The 15,815-nt window shown below is 32.1% G+C and overlaps 1 protein-coding gene across 11 annotated transcripts in view; it reads right to left on the bottom strand.

Moving 5' to 3' along the window:
• Positions 1 to 15,815, bottom strand: part of LOC134685297 (tumor protein p53-inducible protein 11-like) — a 144,729-nt gene that overhangs the window by 10,128 nt on the left and 118,786 nt on the right. For 8 of the 11 annotated variants that reach the window (XM_063544925.1, XM_063544926.1, XM_063544923.1 and 5 more), the window contains 3 exons: positions 9,826 to 9,919; positions 3,633 to 3,740; positions 497 to 599 (listed from right to left, as the gene is read on the bottom strand). In XM_063544925.1, coding sequence (XP_063400995.1) covers positions 497 to 599; positions 3,633 to 3,740; positions 9,826 to 9,919 — 305 coding nt within the window. Of the gene's footprint in view, positions 1 to 496; positions 600 to 3,632; positions 3,741 to 9,825; positions 9,920 to 10,723; positions 10,774 to 11,315; positions 11,360 to 14,684; positions 15,021 to 15,815 lie in introns of those variants that run through there. The other 3 variants (XM_063544932.1, XM_063544930.1, XM_063544928.1) reach the window with 3 other exon arrangements.

Below are 15,815 nucleotides of genomic sequence, written 5' to 3' on the forward strand. Positions count from 1 at the left end.
TTGCGTACAAATGTGAATCCATACAGATGTACAGGCAGAACAAGGTGTTTTCCCCTGAGAATTTGCATACAAATGTGAATCCATACAGATGTACTGGCAGAACAAGGTGTTTTCCACTGAGAATTTGCGTACAAATGGGGAATCCATACAGATGTACGGGCAGAACAAGGTGTTTTCCCCTGAGAATTTGCGTACAAATGTGAATCCATACAGATGTACGGGCAGAACAAGGTGTTTTCCACTGAGAATTTGCATACAAATGGGGAATCCATACAGATGTACGGGCAGAACAAGGTGTTTTCCCCTGAGAATTTGCGTACAAACATGAATCCATACAGATGTACGGGCAGAACAAGGTGTTTTCCCCTGAGAATTTGCGTACAAATGTGAATCCATACAGATGTACGGGCAGAACAAGGTGTTTTCCCCTGAGAATTTTTGTACAAATGGGGAATCCGTATGGGCAGAACAAGGTGTTCAATGCCTGAGTACTTACATATTAGTGTGATACCATACAGACGTATGGGCAGAACTATGTGTTTATCGTCACTAGTGTCTCCAAATGTTGTCTCATATAAATGTGAAGGGAATATAAAAGCCTGAAATATATAAACAGATTATTAATCAGATAATTCTATGATATATAGCTCATTATCAAGTATATAGAATATATAGTAAAAATAAACACATTTATTACTGAAATTCCCATAGGCACCATGACAGATGTTGGTTTGTGTTGATTTTGCATTTCAGACATTGATTCATAAATATAAACTTTTGAACCCGTCCCATGTTAACTATAAATTAATGGCCTAGGATAAAATTAATAAAACAATTGTTGATACACTATTAAGTAACTTAATCAAACAATTGTTAATACAGTACTGAGTTCAACTAAAGCTACTACATGTAGTTACAAAAAGCCTTTACATCTAATGTGTCTTTCACGCCATATAGGAGATCATTAACTACAAATTAGACTCACTACCTGGCCTTGCGTTCATAAAACTTTCGAGTTGGTTTTTTGTACTCATACTCGTAAAATCAACCAATCAGAATGTTGGATTTCATGTTTCAAACATTTTTTTTGGGCTACAAGCACTGAGCAAAGTTTTATAACTTCAACCCCTGGTTTGTAACAACAGGAGCAACACAAAGAGTGCCACATGTTAAGCAGGATCTACCATTTACCTTCCAGAGCACTTGGAGTGATCACCCCCAGTTTTTGGTGGGGTTCATGTTGCTTAGTCTTTATTTTTCGATGTTGTGTTTTGTGTATTATTGTTTGTCAATTATTTCTTTTTAAGCCATGCCTCTGTCAGTTCATTTTCAATTTATGAGCAGAGCTCCAGATAAGCTGCGTATTTGCGTGATCACGCAATACAAATAATAGAAAACCCAATGCAATTGTCCATTGAAGGGTTCAACAACCCAATTAATTAAACGGAAAACCCAATTATATGCCAAAACCATGAGTTCTCAACCCTTTTATTGGCTACCGTTTGTGTTATTTACCCTTATCTGTTTACAGTCGTCGCGTAAACTATTTTTATAATATTTATAATTGGAAATTTCCTGTCGTTCTAAAAATAGATCCCTGCATCAAGTAGCTGAAATGGGTCCCTGTTTGAGTTTTCCGTTGCTCAGTAGGTACACGTGTTTGGTAAATATTTCGAACTTCTCGGTGTTTATCCAATTAGCGTGTGTCATGTAGTCATATTTTTTTCGCATTGCTCAGGACTTTTCATAACATACATCGAATTAAAACTAAAGTGAATGTCCGGTTAAAATATTCAATAGTAGCATGTTTTCGGCTTATTTTGGAAAACTGAGGGAAAGTTATAATGATAAGACTCAGCCAGTGTCTTTAGGAAGCATCCATCGAACGCACGGGCGTGTGTGCGTACCATAACGAAAACTGGGGTCTCATCAATAATGAATTCAGTTGGAATAAGTGAAAGGCCCAATCAATTATGAAATGATAAAGCATCAGAAATCAAAAGTTCTAATAAAAGACAACTCAACCCAGATTTATGTAAATTGAATAAAAGAAAATCATTCAAGTATAATTAGTTTATATACTATTTTTTATTCATTTTACGGTTAATTAATGAATACACACACCATGCACACAGCCACTGATCAGGCACTGGTCTCAGAATTTATTATATAAAGGTATAAGACGAGTGCTTGTGAATACACAAATCCTTTTTTTGTGAGAAAATACAAAACTGGCAAAAGGTTTGAAACGGGACACAAATTAAACCTACAATTGCTCCTCAGTGAATAAACCAAATAAAACAGTTGCAAAAACCCTAACCCTAAACCAAATAAAAGAGCTAAACATAGACAGAAACATTAATTTAAGATGGAAAAAAATGGGGTTGATATTGCCTAAATATTCAATATTGTGTCGATGAAAAAACCTTGAAAAAAGGAGCTTGGTGGTGAAAAACCCAATTTGATATTAACCTGAGGGGTGAATTGGAATTGATAATGCAATTAAAAAACTTTATCACCCAATTATATAAGAAAATGGTGGGTAAAAACCCCAATTTATGAATTCTTATCTGGAGCTCTGTATGAGTATGAATGTTCCTCTGGTATCTTTCACCAGCATTTCTGAGGGCAGTTTTAACATGTAGGGTAAAAAATGGCAATAAGTGTAAATTTTTATAAATCTACCTAGTTATTTTCACATAAATACTAAATCTATAGTGTCTGTAGTGAACTTCAGACCTTAGCAAGAAAACTGGTAATCCTAGTCAATTAACATCCAGTTGAGTCAAAAGCAATTTTTATGTAACAATTTTTTTTCATTAGCAACATTTTCAAGATTGTATAATTCCCTCTGTTGAAGAGAAGACAATTTATGTATTGTACAAACAGGGCAAAAAGTGGGCATAATTAGCAAGACAAGATAGAATTCCAAGAATAACACAGTCAATCAGACAAAAGATGTCCTATTGAAAACTTGAACTGATTTATAAGTAATAAATATCTAGATGTGTTAATTAATAGGAATACCCTAGAATGGTTATATAGTCAATAACTGTTGGCATGATGAAAAATGCAAGACAATTTTTAAATTTAAATTTAGGAAGGATATCTTTTTTATATAGAAAAAATGACAGTAAAGAGTTATAAATAGAACATCCACTCTCATAGTGATAAGGCTTAAAATATATAATTTTTTTATATTCTTTTAAAGTTATATAACTTACCCACAAGGCAATAACAGTAAATATTAAGGCAAGGACAAGCTGCCAAATCTTCAACCGTGGCGGTAATCTTACATACAACTGGTCACTGTGAAGTTAACTTACCCACAAGGCAATAACAGTAAATATTAAGGTAAGGACAAGCTGCCAAATCTTCAACCCTCGATGTTATCTTACATACAACTGTTCACTGTGAAGTTAACTTACCCACAAGGCAATAACAGTAAATATTAAGGTAAGGACAAGCTGCCAAATCTTCAACCCTCGATGTTATCTTACATACAACTGTTCACTGTGAAGTTAACTTACCCACAAGGCAATAACAGTGAATATTAAGGCAAGGACAAGCTGCCAAATCTTCAACCGTGGAGGTAATCTTACATACAACTGGTCACTGTGAAGTTCACTTACCCACAAGGCAATAACAGTAAATATTAAGGCAAGGACAAGCTGCCAAATCTTCAACCCGGGAGGTAATCTTACATACAACTGGTCACTGTGACCTAATATTTGACTCAACTGAAAATAGAAAGATATATAGATCATTTTAGTAATAGAATGTCTTAATAAAACATCATTTCAATATATTCTACACATTTTGAAACAAGAGTCAATATATACTGGAGCAAAATAGAATGTTTTTTTTTTAATTTTCTTTTTGTCGTTCAGCAACAGTCATAGCAGTATTGTAGCAGTGAGCCCATTTTGACCTGACTTTCAGGATTATGGTCCGTCTTGCATTTCCTTGGCCAAGTAAAGCTGTCATCCTGGTACAATTACTGTGCAAGTTTGTTTAAATGTGTATTTTACTTTCATTACAGATGATCAAAATACACAAAGAAGCATGTAATTGGTGTGCGTGTTGAACTCAGGTTTTAGTTGGCGTGCATGTTAAACTCAGGTTTTACACCACCACATTGTATTTCTGTATCAGCAACTCTTTTTTTAAAAAATCTTTAGAATCATGTTGATCGTAAGAAATAAACTGAAATGTGTATGGCTTACAAGTTTTTCCCTCTTACTTTTTTTTGTGAAAAGGGAAGCAGGATAGGCTATTATGATAATGTGTTGTTTCATTTTTTGTTCATTGCTGAAACTAAGACTGTGTATACATTATTATTATTCTTGGATACCAATTTTCATCATGGATATTATGCGTGACAGTAAACAACAAATTTATGGATTTTTATGCAGACTTTTTGGTGGTAAGATTTCTCATTTGATTTGTTTTATATTTGACAGTATTGGTTTTGCTCATTGTTGAAGGTCATAGGGTGGCCTGTTAACCTTCTAAGTCATTTTTGTCTCTGGTGGAGAGTTGTCTCTTTTGCAATCATACCACATCTTTTAATTTTGATATTTGGCATTTAAATATCCAAGAAATGCATTTGTTTCAACCCTGGAACAGTAAAGGAATCCACAGTATAATGCTTTATATATTGTTCAGTACAGTTTTACAATTTATAAAGGTGTCCCCTTGAATAACCTATAGGAGGCAAAAAAAGAAATAAAATACAATACACTTTTTAATTCTTTCTTTCCTATTGGTTAATTGTAGTGTGCCACTTATGTATAATAATGAATACAGTAAAGCTCCATCCAGTTTCTGTTGTTTATTTGTCCAATGTCTAATCAAGTTTATCTATAATGCTATCACTATCCCACTATAAATCAATAGGTCCTAGACAAACTTATTAGGAAAAATTACATCATAATTTGATGGAAATCCAATTTAGCCTTCACATGACAACCATGTAAATAAGGAAATTCCATATACAGTTGAAGGGCATTGGTGTTATTTTACTTTAATACAGGACAATGTCTGCTCTAGAAAACTTAATTGTGACATAGAACATAATGTCATGTTAGACTGAAGATTAGAGCAATGCTATGGGTGCATGTGAATGTTTGGTTCCAGTATATGATTTTTTCATAACCTTCATACTGAAAGCAGTATTAGAGGGGCCCACTGACTGCCTAAGAAGGGGCACACTCCAGTTATCATCTTCAGTGATTCCCTTTATAATCAACCAAATTTTTCCCACAAAAGGGGTGCATGGGGCCCCTGGCCTCCCCTCCTCCTAAAACCGCCTCTGAAAAATTGCACACTTTTAAGAGTAAAAGAAGTTCCTATGTGAATTGCAGTATCTATTTTATAGAATTACAATGTCTAATCATTCAAAACAATCCAAACTGTATGTATCATTTACAACTAACATCACTAAACAATAATTTCTTTTTTGGCCTGAGGTATCAACTTTCCTCAGATCACCAGGTCACTTTAAAGCTTTAATTCAGTCAGTTTTGAGCATTTTCAAAGATTCACAGGTCAATTTAAATGAGATGTGACGTCATGTTGCACACCAAACCCCACAGGCACATGTCAAATTTGACTATGTTGAAGCCAACATATGGGTCAAGATGCGTATTAGTTTCTCCATATGCAGTAATGGTAACGTTTTCTTCTGTTGCTCAGTCCATATCATTAACTTGGATATGTGTGATGGCTCGTTTTCGAAGCTGAGACATTTTGACATATGTGGTTAAATTTTCAGGGTATGAAGTGAGATTACTTTTTTCGTAAATTAGCAAACCCGAGTATCCTTTTGTGATGCGACTCCTCATGGTAAAAAACCTATTTTTAACACAATAAGTTCTTTGAAAATTTAATACTATGAACACATTTAATAGCTCAAAAGATTTATTCTGTGTTCCCCTTCTTTCTAACTTAACTCAAATGGTTAAGCTCAGTCACTTATTGATCATAGAAAAGTGTCAAATATCACTACACAGAGATTTTTTGTTAACACATGACTTTTGAGTTCCTCTTTTTAAGGGGCATTAGGGATATTGTCCCATATGATCAGCTGATTTTGGGATTAGTAATCTTAGTTTAAAGATATATCTGCAGTAGAACTTTGTTTACTATAGCTATAGTCCAATCATTTATTTGTAAGTTTATGCATAACACGATTCGTCAATTAAATTACACCCTGCATTGACTGTAAAAAAAATCTGGATTATGACTGGTAATTTACAACAGGTGAACATTTAACTTACATTTTAGACAGATTTTGGATAAAACACAGGGTTAAGTTTAGACACTGGTTTACAGTTTAACATTTTTTTCAAGGGGCCATCTGAAGCACACCTTTGGGAGCCCAATTTTATCGCTGTGTTGAAGACCAATTGGGCTTTTGGTTGTTTTTTTTACTCTTTGGTAGGGTTGTTGTCTCTTTGACACAATTTCCCTGTTTCCATTCTCAATTTTAACTCATGATTTTTGTTTGTAAAATCACTGCACCAAAGCATATTGTTCTACTTTAACATTAAGCATCTATGTGTCAATTACTTTACAAGATACCAAGGATGATTTCACATTTAATCAGATTCCATTATTTTATTACTGATGGCTTCAACTCTGTGACTATCAATTCTTAATTGGACAATTGAATGCTACAATTTGTTATGATACTGATGATAGTTCAAAGCCATTAAAGATGTATATTATTCATTAAAATGAATATCTGATGAGATTGTCTAGTTATAGTACCATTCAGCTACAAATGTCTATAAATCAGCACAAGGGCTTCCATAAAAAAATATCTGATCAATATTAATAACCTTTTATTTCATAACATTTTTACTAGTGGGATCCTTTTATAGCTGACTATATGGTATGGGTTTATCTCATTGTTAAAGGTTGTAGGTAGGCCTATAATTGCTTACATCCACTTTATTTGGACTAATATGGATACAGTTGTCTCATTGGCAATCATACCACATCTCCTTATTTTTATATTGATATCTGCAAAATTGCATATTTAGGCTGATTGTACACGAGAGTGCTTACAATGCAATTTTTCACATAATTGAGGGGAATAACGCTTTTAAAAAAAAATTAATTGATTTGTACTGATTTTCAAACTCCTCTAAGGCATTGCTGATTTAAACATATGATATGTGAAGAGTTGTCTTATTGGCAATCATTCAGCATCTTCTTTTTTATATTTTAGCAGAGCTAATACTGTTGTACTGACACACTTGATTTTGTATTTTTCTACTAGTTTTTCTCTCGAATGTGTCACTGTGTTTTTTTTCTTCTTCAAAAATACCTCCCCTCTTACAAATTCTACAAATTTGTCCCATTAAGAGTTTTTCTCAAGGAAGGTTCCCTTCACCAAACAGTGAACAAAATTGTTGAGATAAAAAACTTCAGTCACAAAACCCAATCTGCACCTACTTTTTACAAAAATAAATCATTACATATTTTCCTTGTCACCAATATTTGTTCCTCCTATTCTAGTTTATGAGCACTTAAAACCATAAAAGACCAAGCAACACATTCACAAGGAAGCAGTATTATTTAGTTATCTTTTGATGGGATGTCCTATTTACAAGTTTAATTACACACAATCTAATAACTTTAAAGTGCATTGTAGGACTTCAGATTGAAATAAACAATTAATTTCCCCATAGGCGACAATGGTAGCCTTTTTCGAGATACAGACTTTAGAAAGTTGATTTTCTTAACGACACCTTGCTAGAATCAAAGAAAAGTTATTAGGACAGTATTTTTTGGTCTAAAAAATATAGGGTCGCGTTGCTTTTCTTAGCGTATTTTGTACTTATCTCCCATGCCTAACAATTTTGCCCTTAAAAATACGGGTCTTGTCCTAGCGTTGAAAAGTCATCTCAGTGCCTTTAGGGCTACGGAATAATTTTTATTTTGCCTTTTGTATAAAGCAGAGTGCACGAAGTCTCTAAAAATAAAAAATAACGGGAGCACATATCGACCAATCAGGATTCGCCATACTCTTAATTCGAATACCATGTTATGCTCATAAAATGGCTGCGCCCATAAAATCTAATGGTGTATTGTAACCTATACGGTATTTAATACTTTCTTGTATCGTGCAATTCATAGTGCGTTAGATGCACAAATATATATGCCACAAATAAATCATCTTCAAACCGATCTGGCTTTACTCTCTGAATTTTCAGAATTTTTTATCGGAGGTGACCCCAGTCGAAAAATGTGAAGAAAAAAAATCAGTTTTTTTGAGTAAATGCGGTTCTGTTAAAAAGGGACTGAAGATAATGCCCACTTTCTCCAATGATTCTTTATATATCATCAAGTACTGATTATATTGATAACAAAACCAATCCAATATATAACTACTACGGTGAATTTTGAACAACAGTTTTAAATGAAACCGTTTTCGTAAAAAAGTACATTTTTGAAACAGACTATAGCATTTCAAAATATGGAATATGTGTTAATATTTGTGTTTTGACATCGATAACTGTTTGTTAACTACAAAATGGCATGCTTATTTTATTCTTTTAGTTTGATATTCGTGTGAACATTTCAATGTTCGAAGGAGATCATTTCCGTACATTTTCGCTGAATTTGGTAATTTCGATAACAGCACTTGGGTCGAGATTGTTATGTTTAAAAATCGATTTATATTCACAAACTCTAGACGTGTACTTGCTCTATTCAAACAAATCAGCAGAACTTCAGAAAATGACATATTCGTTCCACAGTAAGTCAAAAGTCGAGCCCACCCTTGTTTCTAAGGTAAAATGCAATACCAATATGAAACAGACTATAGCTTAAAAACTAGATAATCAATATTTTATTTGTCACCAAAAAATACTGTTTCACATCAAATGTCAAGTAAAATTACTGTTTTTGACACTTTTTGAGCACTATTATAAAGAAATGTCGATGCTGTATAGATTGAAATAAACAATTAATTTCCCCATAGGCGACAATGGTAGCCTTTTTCGAGATACAGACTTTAGAAAGTTGATTTTCTTAACGACACCTTGCTAGAATCAAAGAAAAGTTATTAGGACAGTATTTTTTGGTCTAAAAAATATAGGGTCGCGTTGCTTTTCTTAGCGTATTTTGTACTTATCTCCCATGCCTATCAATTTTGCCCTTAAAAATACAGGTCTTGTCCTAGCGTTGAAAAGTCATCTCAGTGCCTTTAGGGCTACGGAATAATTTTTATTTTGCCTTTTGTATAAAGCAGAGTGCACGAAGTCTCTAAAAATAAAAAATAACAGGAGCACATATCGACCAATCAGGATTCGCCATACTCTTAATTCTGAATACCATGTTATGCTCATAAAATGGCTGCGCCCATAAAATCTAATGGTGTATTGTAACCTTCAGTTTCCTGGCTTAAAAATGTTATCAAGACAAAACAGATAATTAAACCAGATGCTCTGCAGGGTGCAGCTTTATATGACTGCAGATGTTAACCCTGAACAGTTTAAGCAAGTATGGACACATCATTCAAGCTTGATACAGCTCTGAATTTGGATTGTGATCAAATAGTTGACACAAAATAGGTTTCTGACACAGAATGAATGTGTCAGATGTACCACCAATGTCATAAAAGTGGAAAACCATTTTTGACCATGGTTAAAAGCACATCCAACAATGGTTTGACCATGGTTATCAATGGTCAGCGATTGTAACCATGGTCAACCATGGTTGCATTTCGACAGGGGGAAACATCACCTTAAGCTACCTTTCATTTATAAAGATTGCAGACTTGAAATTCCTCTCTAAATATCACTCACTTACCTTTGACCTATGGACATCTCCATCATCCGTTTCCCCAACTCCCAGTAATTTCCTGGTCTTAAGACGACTATGGAGATCACCACTGCTATGTTTTCTGAAAAATAAAACAAACACTGTACAATATTACAGAGAAAGAATAATTTCTAATATTACTGGGTTGCTGCCTTAAAAAAAAACTAAAACATTTTGGATTGTTGAAGTATAGGTATAAGTTATGACTCTCATAAAACAGAATTTTCCCATAGAGTTTCATAAGGCACCATAAATCTGCCTACTTTTCTAAAATTCTACAGGAATTGTTTTTTTCGCACATAACAGATCTCATGCATCTTGATTATGTGCCATAAATCATTTCATTTGGGTGTGGATGAGTATATACCTGCTATTTATTCAAATCCATTTGAACTCCTTTGAATGCAAGTTTTGTTACTCATATATTCATTTTATTTAATGATGATTTCAAGAAGCAGGTCAACTGGCACACACTTGAGGCCAACACCTTTCATGTGTGAAAGTAATAGGTCTTTGACAGCCTCACAAAATAAACTGTTTTCGGTTATGTTGTTTTTTCATAGGATTGAGCCTGGTATATAATCTATTTAAGCTGTTAAAATTCTATATCATATCATTTTAAGCATACACATCTTTTTTAATTTTCTTACTTTTTAATTTTTATCATGCAAAAAATATATGTATACATGCAACTATTACATACAATGTCTTCAATTAAAAAACCCCAGGTTTGTCTTGAATTAAAGAAATATTCCTTACATCCTTGAATTTAAAAAAAACCATTTAAACAATTATAAAAATGATTGAAAATTTTAGATTTAAATTATAGCACAAATAAAACATTACAAAATTTGAAAGTCAAACGTCAAAAGGATGTTTTACCTACCCAAATAACAAAGTCCAAACCTGGTTGGTGGACATTATAACGATCTTATTCTTGATAATTTCCTTACACTAATGATACAAATTCTCCTTTGAAACTAAAGCCAACACTGAATGTGACTTCCTTTAAGACAAATAAGCTAACAATAAAAGGCCAAGAATTGTCATGTCTCTTAAATTATGTTTTAACATCATTAATTTGAAGTTAATTTAAAATCAATATGTGTTGATAACTTCTTGTGTTAATAAAAACAGATAAATAAATGTTTTTATGTCATTCAACAATTTTGTTATGCAACAATTTTGAATATAAATAAAGATCATTTCTATTTATAAGAATTGCACATGCAACAGCTGAATGATCCAACTGAGAAATTTAAAGTTTCTGCTTTTGAAACTTCATTATTAAAGTAAGAAAAACTCGAGTCAAAATGTATTCAATAGATTTTACAATTATAATGTCTGAGAGAAAATATTTTAAGTTACATAATCAGGAAACCCAAGAATTATAACCTTAAAACACAAAACTTAAAATAAAATTAAAAATCAGTACATGTAGATAAAAATTATAAAAAAAACCTGTCTGAATAAAATACCTGAAGAGCAATTTCCAGACTTGATCCATTTTTTTGTTTAATATCTCCTTTGAGACCAATACAGTCTAATTCCTTCCCAATTAATTTCACAAACGAAAACACAAAAAGTAATTGGGTAGTCAAAGAAATCAGAAGACATAAAACTTAATATTGTACCCCCTTTATGCCTATGAAATATACCTCATCAATACAATTAATCACTATGGCTTTATATTTGACCAAATATGCTAACTTTGTGTGACAAAGCTACAGAAAAGTTGTTATAAATTCTTGACAATTGTATTACAAGACTTAATGATGTAAAAGTTGGTTTCTGAGAGATGATTAAGTCTCCACAATAGCAATGATTAAAGACAGCGGACTTTGTATCAATAAGATCCTATTATACAATAAATCTTATTGTGACAGGAATTAAGCATCACTTGTCATAATATGATCCCCATACTAATACTAAGATATCTGGTGTCTTATGTCATATTGCAAATAGTTTTCCATTATGTAAAATGTACATCAATCATTTGATACAATTTTTTTTATTATAATTAGATATTGTAAAATTTAACTTATTTTTCTTGGAGTCTGAGGGCGAAGTGTAAAATCTTGACTTAACTGCATATCATGCACTCTTTGACAATGACTCAAGGACTGGACTATTGGATATTATCCATGAAGTGGATGGACTTTGAAACTGACTGGAAAGTGCTTTAATTATCTTTTTTTTTTTAAATGTATCAATGTTCTCCATAGTACATAGTATTGAAATATATATAAAATATTTTTAATTGATATATTCCAATGTACGCAGATGATATTTTTATAAAAGAAAAAAAGAAACATTAAAAACACTTCAAAAACATGGGAAACAATCCAGTACAGACAATTTTAAGGACCAAGTCTTATAGTTCAATCCAGTTTGCCAAATACACCATGTTTAAATTTGAAAGAAAAAAAAAGACAGTCAAGTAACATAAATGTATGTCTTAACATCCTCTGCCTTAAAAACATGTGGCATCTATCCAAATCAACACAACTTGAAAAAATAATCATACAACCATACTGTGGATTCATTATTATTTGTTGGATATCAATTTTTGTTGGGTTCGTGGGTACAAGTGAACCATGAATTCAATTGTTCATCGAACAACATATTTTCAATAGGCTTTGTATACAGAGATTAGCAAAACCACGAAATCAAATATCCACGAATATGCAATTTTTAAGCAATCCACGAAAATAAATGAATCCACAGTGTTTCAAATCTAGCTGGTTCCTCTAGAATGAAGATTTGACAAATAACCAAAACAGCATTCCCAAAAAGAGAAATTAAATATCATCTTTCTCAGTTTTATTAAAGACCCATCAAATAGATAGCCTTGGTCAGTGTAATTAAATTTCAATAGTAATACATAGATATAGGAAGATATGGTTTGAATGCAAATGAGACAACTCTCCATCCAAATAACAATATATAAAAGTAAACCATTATAGGTCAAGGTACAGCCATAAGGCAGCAACCATTTGATTGTCAGGGGGGGGGGGGGGGGGGCTATGGATTTTTTTGGAAAAAAAAGTTTGTTTCCAGTTTTTGGAGAAAAAAATAATTTGTTTTCGACCCCGAGAAAAGTTTTCGACTTGTCGCCAAAAAAATAGATTGTCTTTCCCCAATGGCGAAAAAAAAAGTTTGTCCAGATAAAAAATCCATAGCCCCCCCCCCCCCCCGATAATCAAATGGTTGCTGCCTAAACACAGAGCCTTGGCTCACAGTGACCAAACAGCAAACTACAAAGGGCCCCAAAAATTACGAATGTAAACATGTCTGGCATACAGAATTGTAAGTCTGGTCACTCTTCAATCAGTTTTTTTGAATAATTTGTATAATAGACACAAAATGTTTGCCAATTCTAGAATGTCTATGAGCATATCAGTTATCATTACCCTGATATATTAACTGTCAAATGGGAAGTTTTTATATTGGTTTTACTAATTAATTGGACAAGTATGAAAGTCCATCAATTTTGTTTGATTAGGTGTATTGGGGATAAATGATAATTAATAGCAACATTTCTAAGAATGTCACATGATCTCAACTAGATGACCATGCTTGGATATAAATATTATAAATCTGGTTCATGAAAGTCATAATCATTGGGTTGATTCATGCATTGACGTCAATGAATTTCTTTCATAAAATTAATCATTCTTAACAGGCAATAACTTCAACCAAAACTTAACTCTGAAGGAAAAGATGGACACCAAGAAAATTCTTCTATAAAATCATCAAAATAACCTGATAGACTTTAAGATGCACAGAAGCAAGTGATTGATAATTTTGTCTTTGAAATTAGTCGTGTTTTATAATGATAAACAGTTTTACAAAATTGCATAAGGAAAACAGAAGATGAAATAGGAGTTTCAAGAAAATCTTCCCACACATTAAAGATGAAATTAGTTTTCTCATATTTAAAAAAATAGAAAAATTATATTGTTTCTCGTGAAATGACGTAAATCCTTAAGTATTGAGAGAAGACATAATTTTAATTAAAAGTGTAGTACTTTGAGTGTTACTTGTGAAGTTTAGCTTTGTTTCTCCGGCTGTAATCAGCAATGTCTCAATTAGCTTAAACAATGAAATATCAAACTTCTAATAAAATGTTTCTTCAATTCAAGTGAACGTACTATTTATAAAAAATGACCTTGGCATCTGACTTCCAAAAAGTATATTTACGTCATAACTTGATGTTGTAGAGTTTTTATCTAGACACAGGGAAATAATACAACCTAATAAGGACTTGATAACATGTTTGTGGGAGTAAAAATAAATCAAGATTGTAGATTTATTTTCAATCGAAAATCGAATGGATAATTACTTCCTTATGTTTTTTTAAAAAGCCATATTTTAAAAATAACACTGTATCTTATTTTATGAGACAGCTTTCATCTATTTATAGCAAATGGTGCAAAATTACAAACCTATAAAATGAAATGAATAATTAGCACATATGCAGGAGAGTCTCTTTTTTCATATAAAATTGAGAATGAAAATGGGGAGCGTGTCAAAGAGAAAACAACCCAACCATAGAGCAGACAACAGCCAAAGGCAACCAATGGGTCTTCAATGCAGCGAAAAACTTCCACACCCCGAGGCATCCTTCAGCTGGCACCTAAACAAATATAACCCCAGAAGATGTTCCACTTCTTACTGAGTTGCTCCCCTTTTTTCATTTTTAATACAATTCATTGACATTCTTTGTAAAATTTAAAATCAGTTTGTAGAAAAAGTTAACTTTTTATGACTGTCTGTCTCTTATTTATCAAAGAAATTATGTTACTAAAATGAACTTTGTGAGAACAAAAAATTTAAAAACTTACTCATCCATGATGTTTTTCCTGAATTATTCCACTATAGACCAAGGCAATATCAACTTTTGAACCACACCATAAAGTAAATAAATCCTTGTTTATATACTATACATGTATTATACAGAGAATGTTTTGTTTTATGGCAATGTTTACAAATTTATACCACCTATCCGTGTCTATAATCTATACCTCCAGGTAAATCTTTTCAGAAATCAAAACATCATTGACAATAAAATCATCATCGTTTTATTGCTCACTTTAGTTAAGTGATTTAAATAATACTATTAGAGCATCATAACTGTAAAATTCCTTAAGGATTAACCTCTTCCCACTTTAAGTTTATGAAGTACATATTTCCTTCATTGGTTTACCGTATAATTGTCAAGTTATTGTGACATTGACCTCAGGTAAAGAGAAATGTTCCCTTTTATGAAATATATATGTCATATATTTAAATTAGAGTAACTTGAACAACTTATATTTTGTATATGTTATTATTTAAGTGTTTTATTATATTATGACAAAAAATGAATATTTACAACAATTTGTCAGGCCCACCATTAAAGAAAACGAATGAAAAAGTCACAAAATTTTGTTCTCGGAGCACATTTTTCTAGAATTGCCTAGTTCAACGCTCTATAGAGTAAATAAATAAAATATCTTAGTCACTATTGTATTGTTGAAATCTTTTGAACATAAACAACTACCTTTTATTGTGTTATCATCACTGGTTTTGAACAAAAGTATTTTCAGAAAATCTTCTTGAAATGTATATATCTAGTTAAACTATAATATTAGTAAATAAAATAATATTTGTTGGTATTGTTGAATTTCTTTTTTAAAACCTATAAACAACTATCTTTTTCGTGTTATTGTGACAGGTTTTAAAAAAATATTTTTTTGAAAAACGAATTTTTACATCATTTTTTTCTTACCTCCCTTTCACTATCATTGAACTTGACAATCTTTTTTACACCGACTTTTAGAGGCAATAGTTCAGTTAAATAATATTTGAATCATCAACAATTCTTAAGTGATCGTTCTTCCTTAATGCACCCATACTTTTATTTATAGTGAACTGCAAATTCTAGTTGATTTTAAATTATTACTATGCAACAAAAAAGGCCAGCTTAAGCACTA

Source organism: Mytilus trossulus, chromosome 9 (genome assembly GCF_036588685.1).
Source record: "Mytilus trossulus isolate FHL-02 chromosome 9, PNRI_Mtr1.1.1.hap1, whole genome shotgun sequence".
In the NCBI taxonomy this organism is placed as follows: Eukaryota; Metazoa; Mollusca; class Bivalvia; order Mytilida; family Mytilidae; genus Mytilus; species Mytilus trossulus.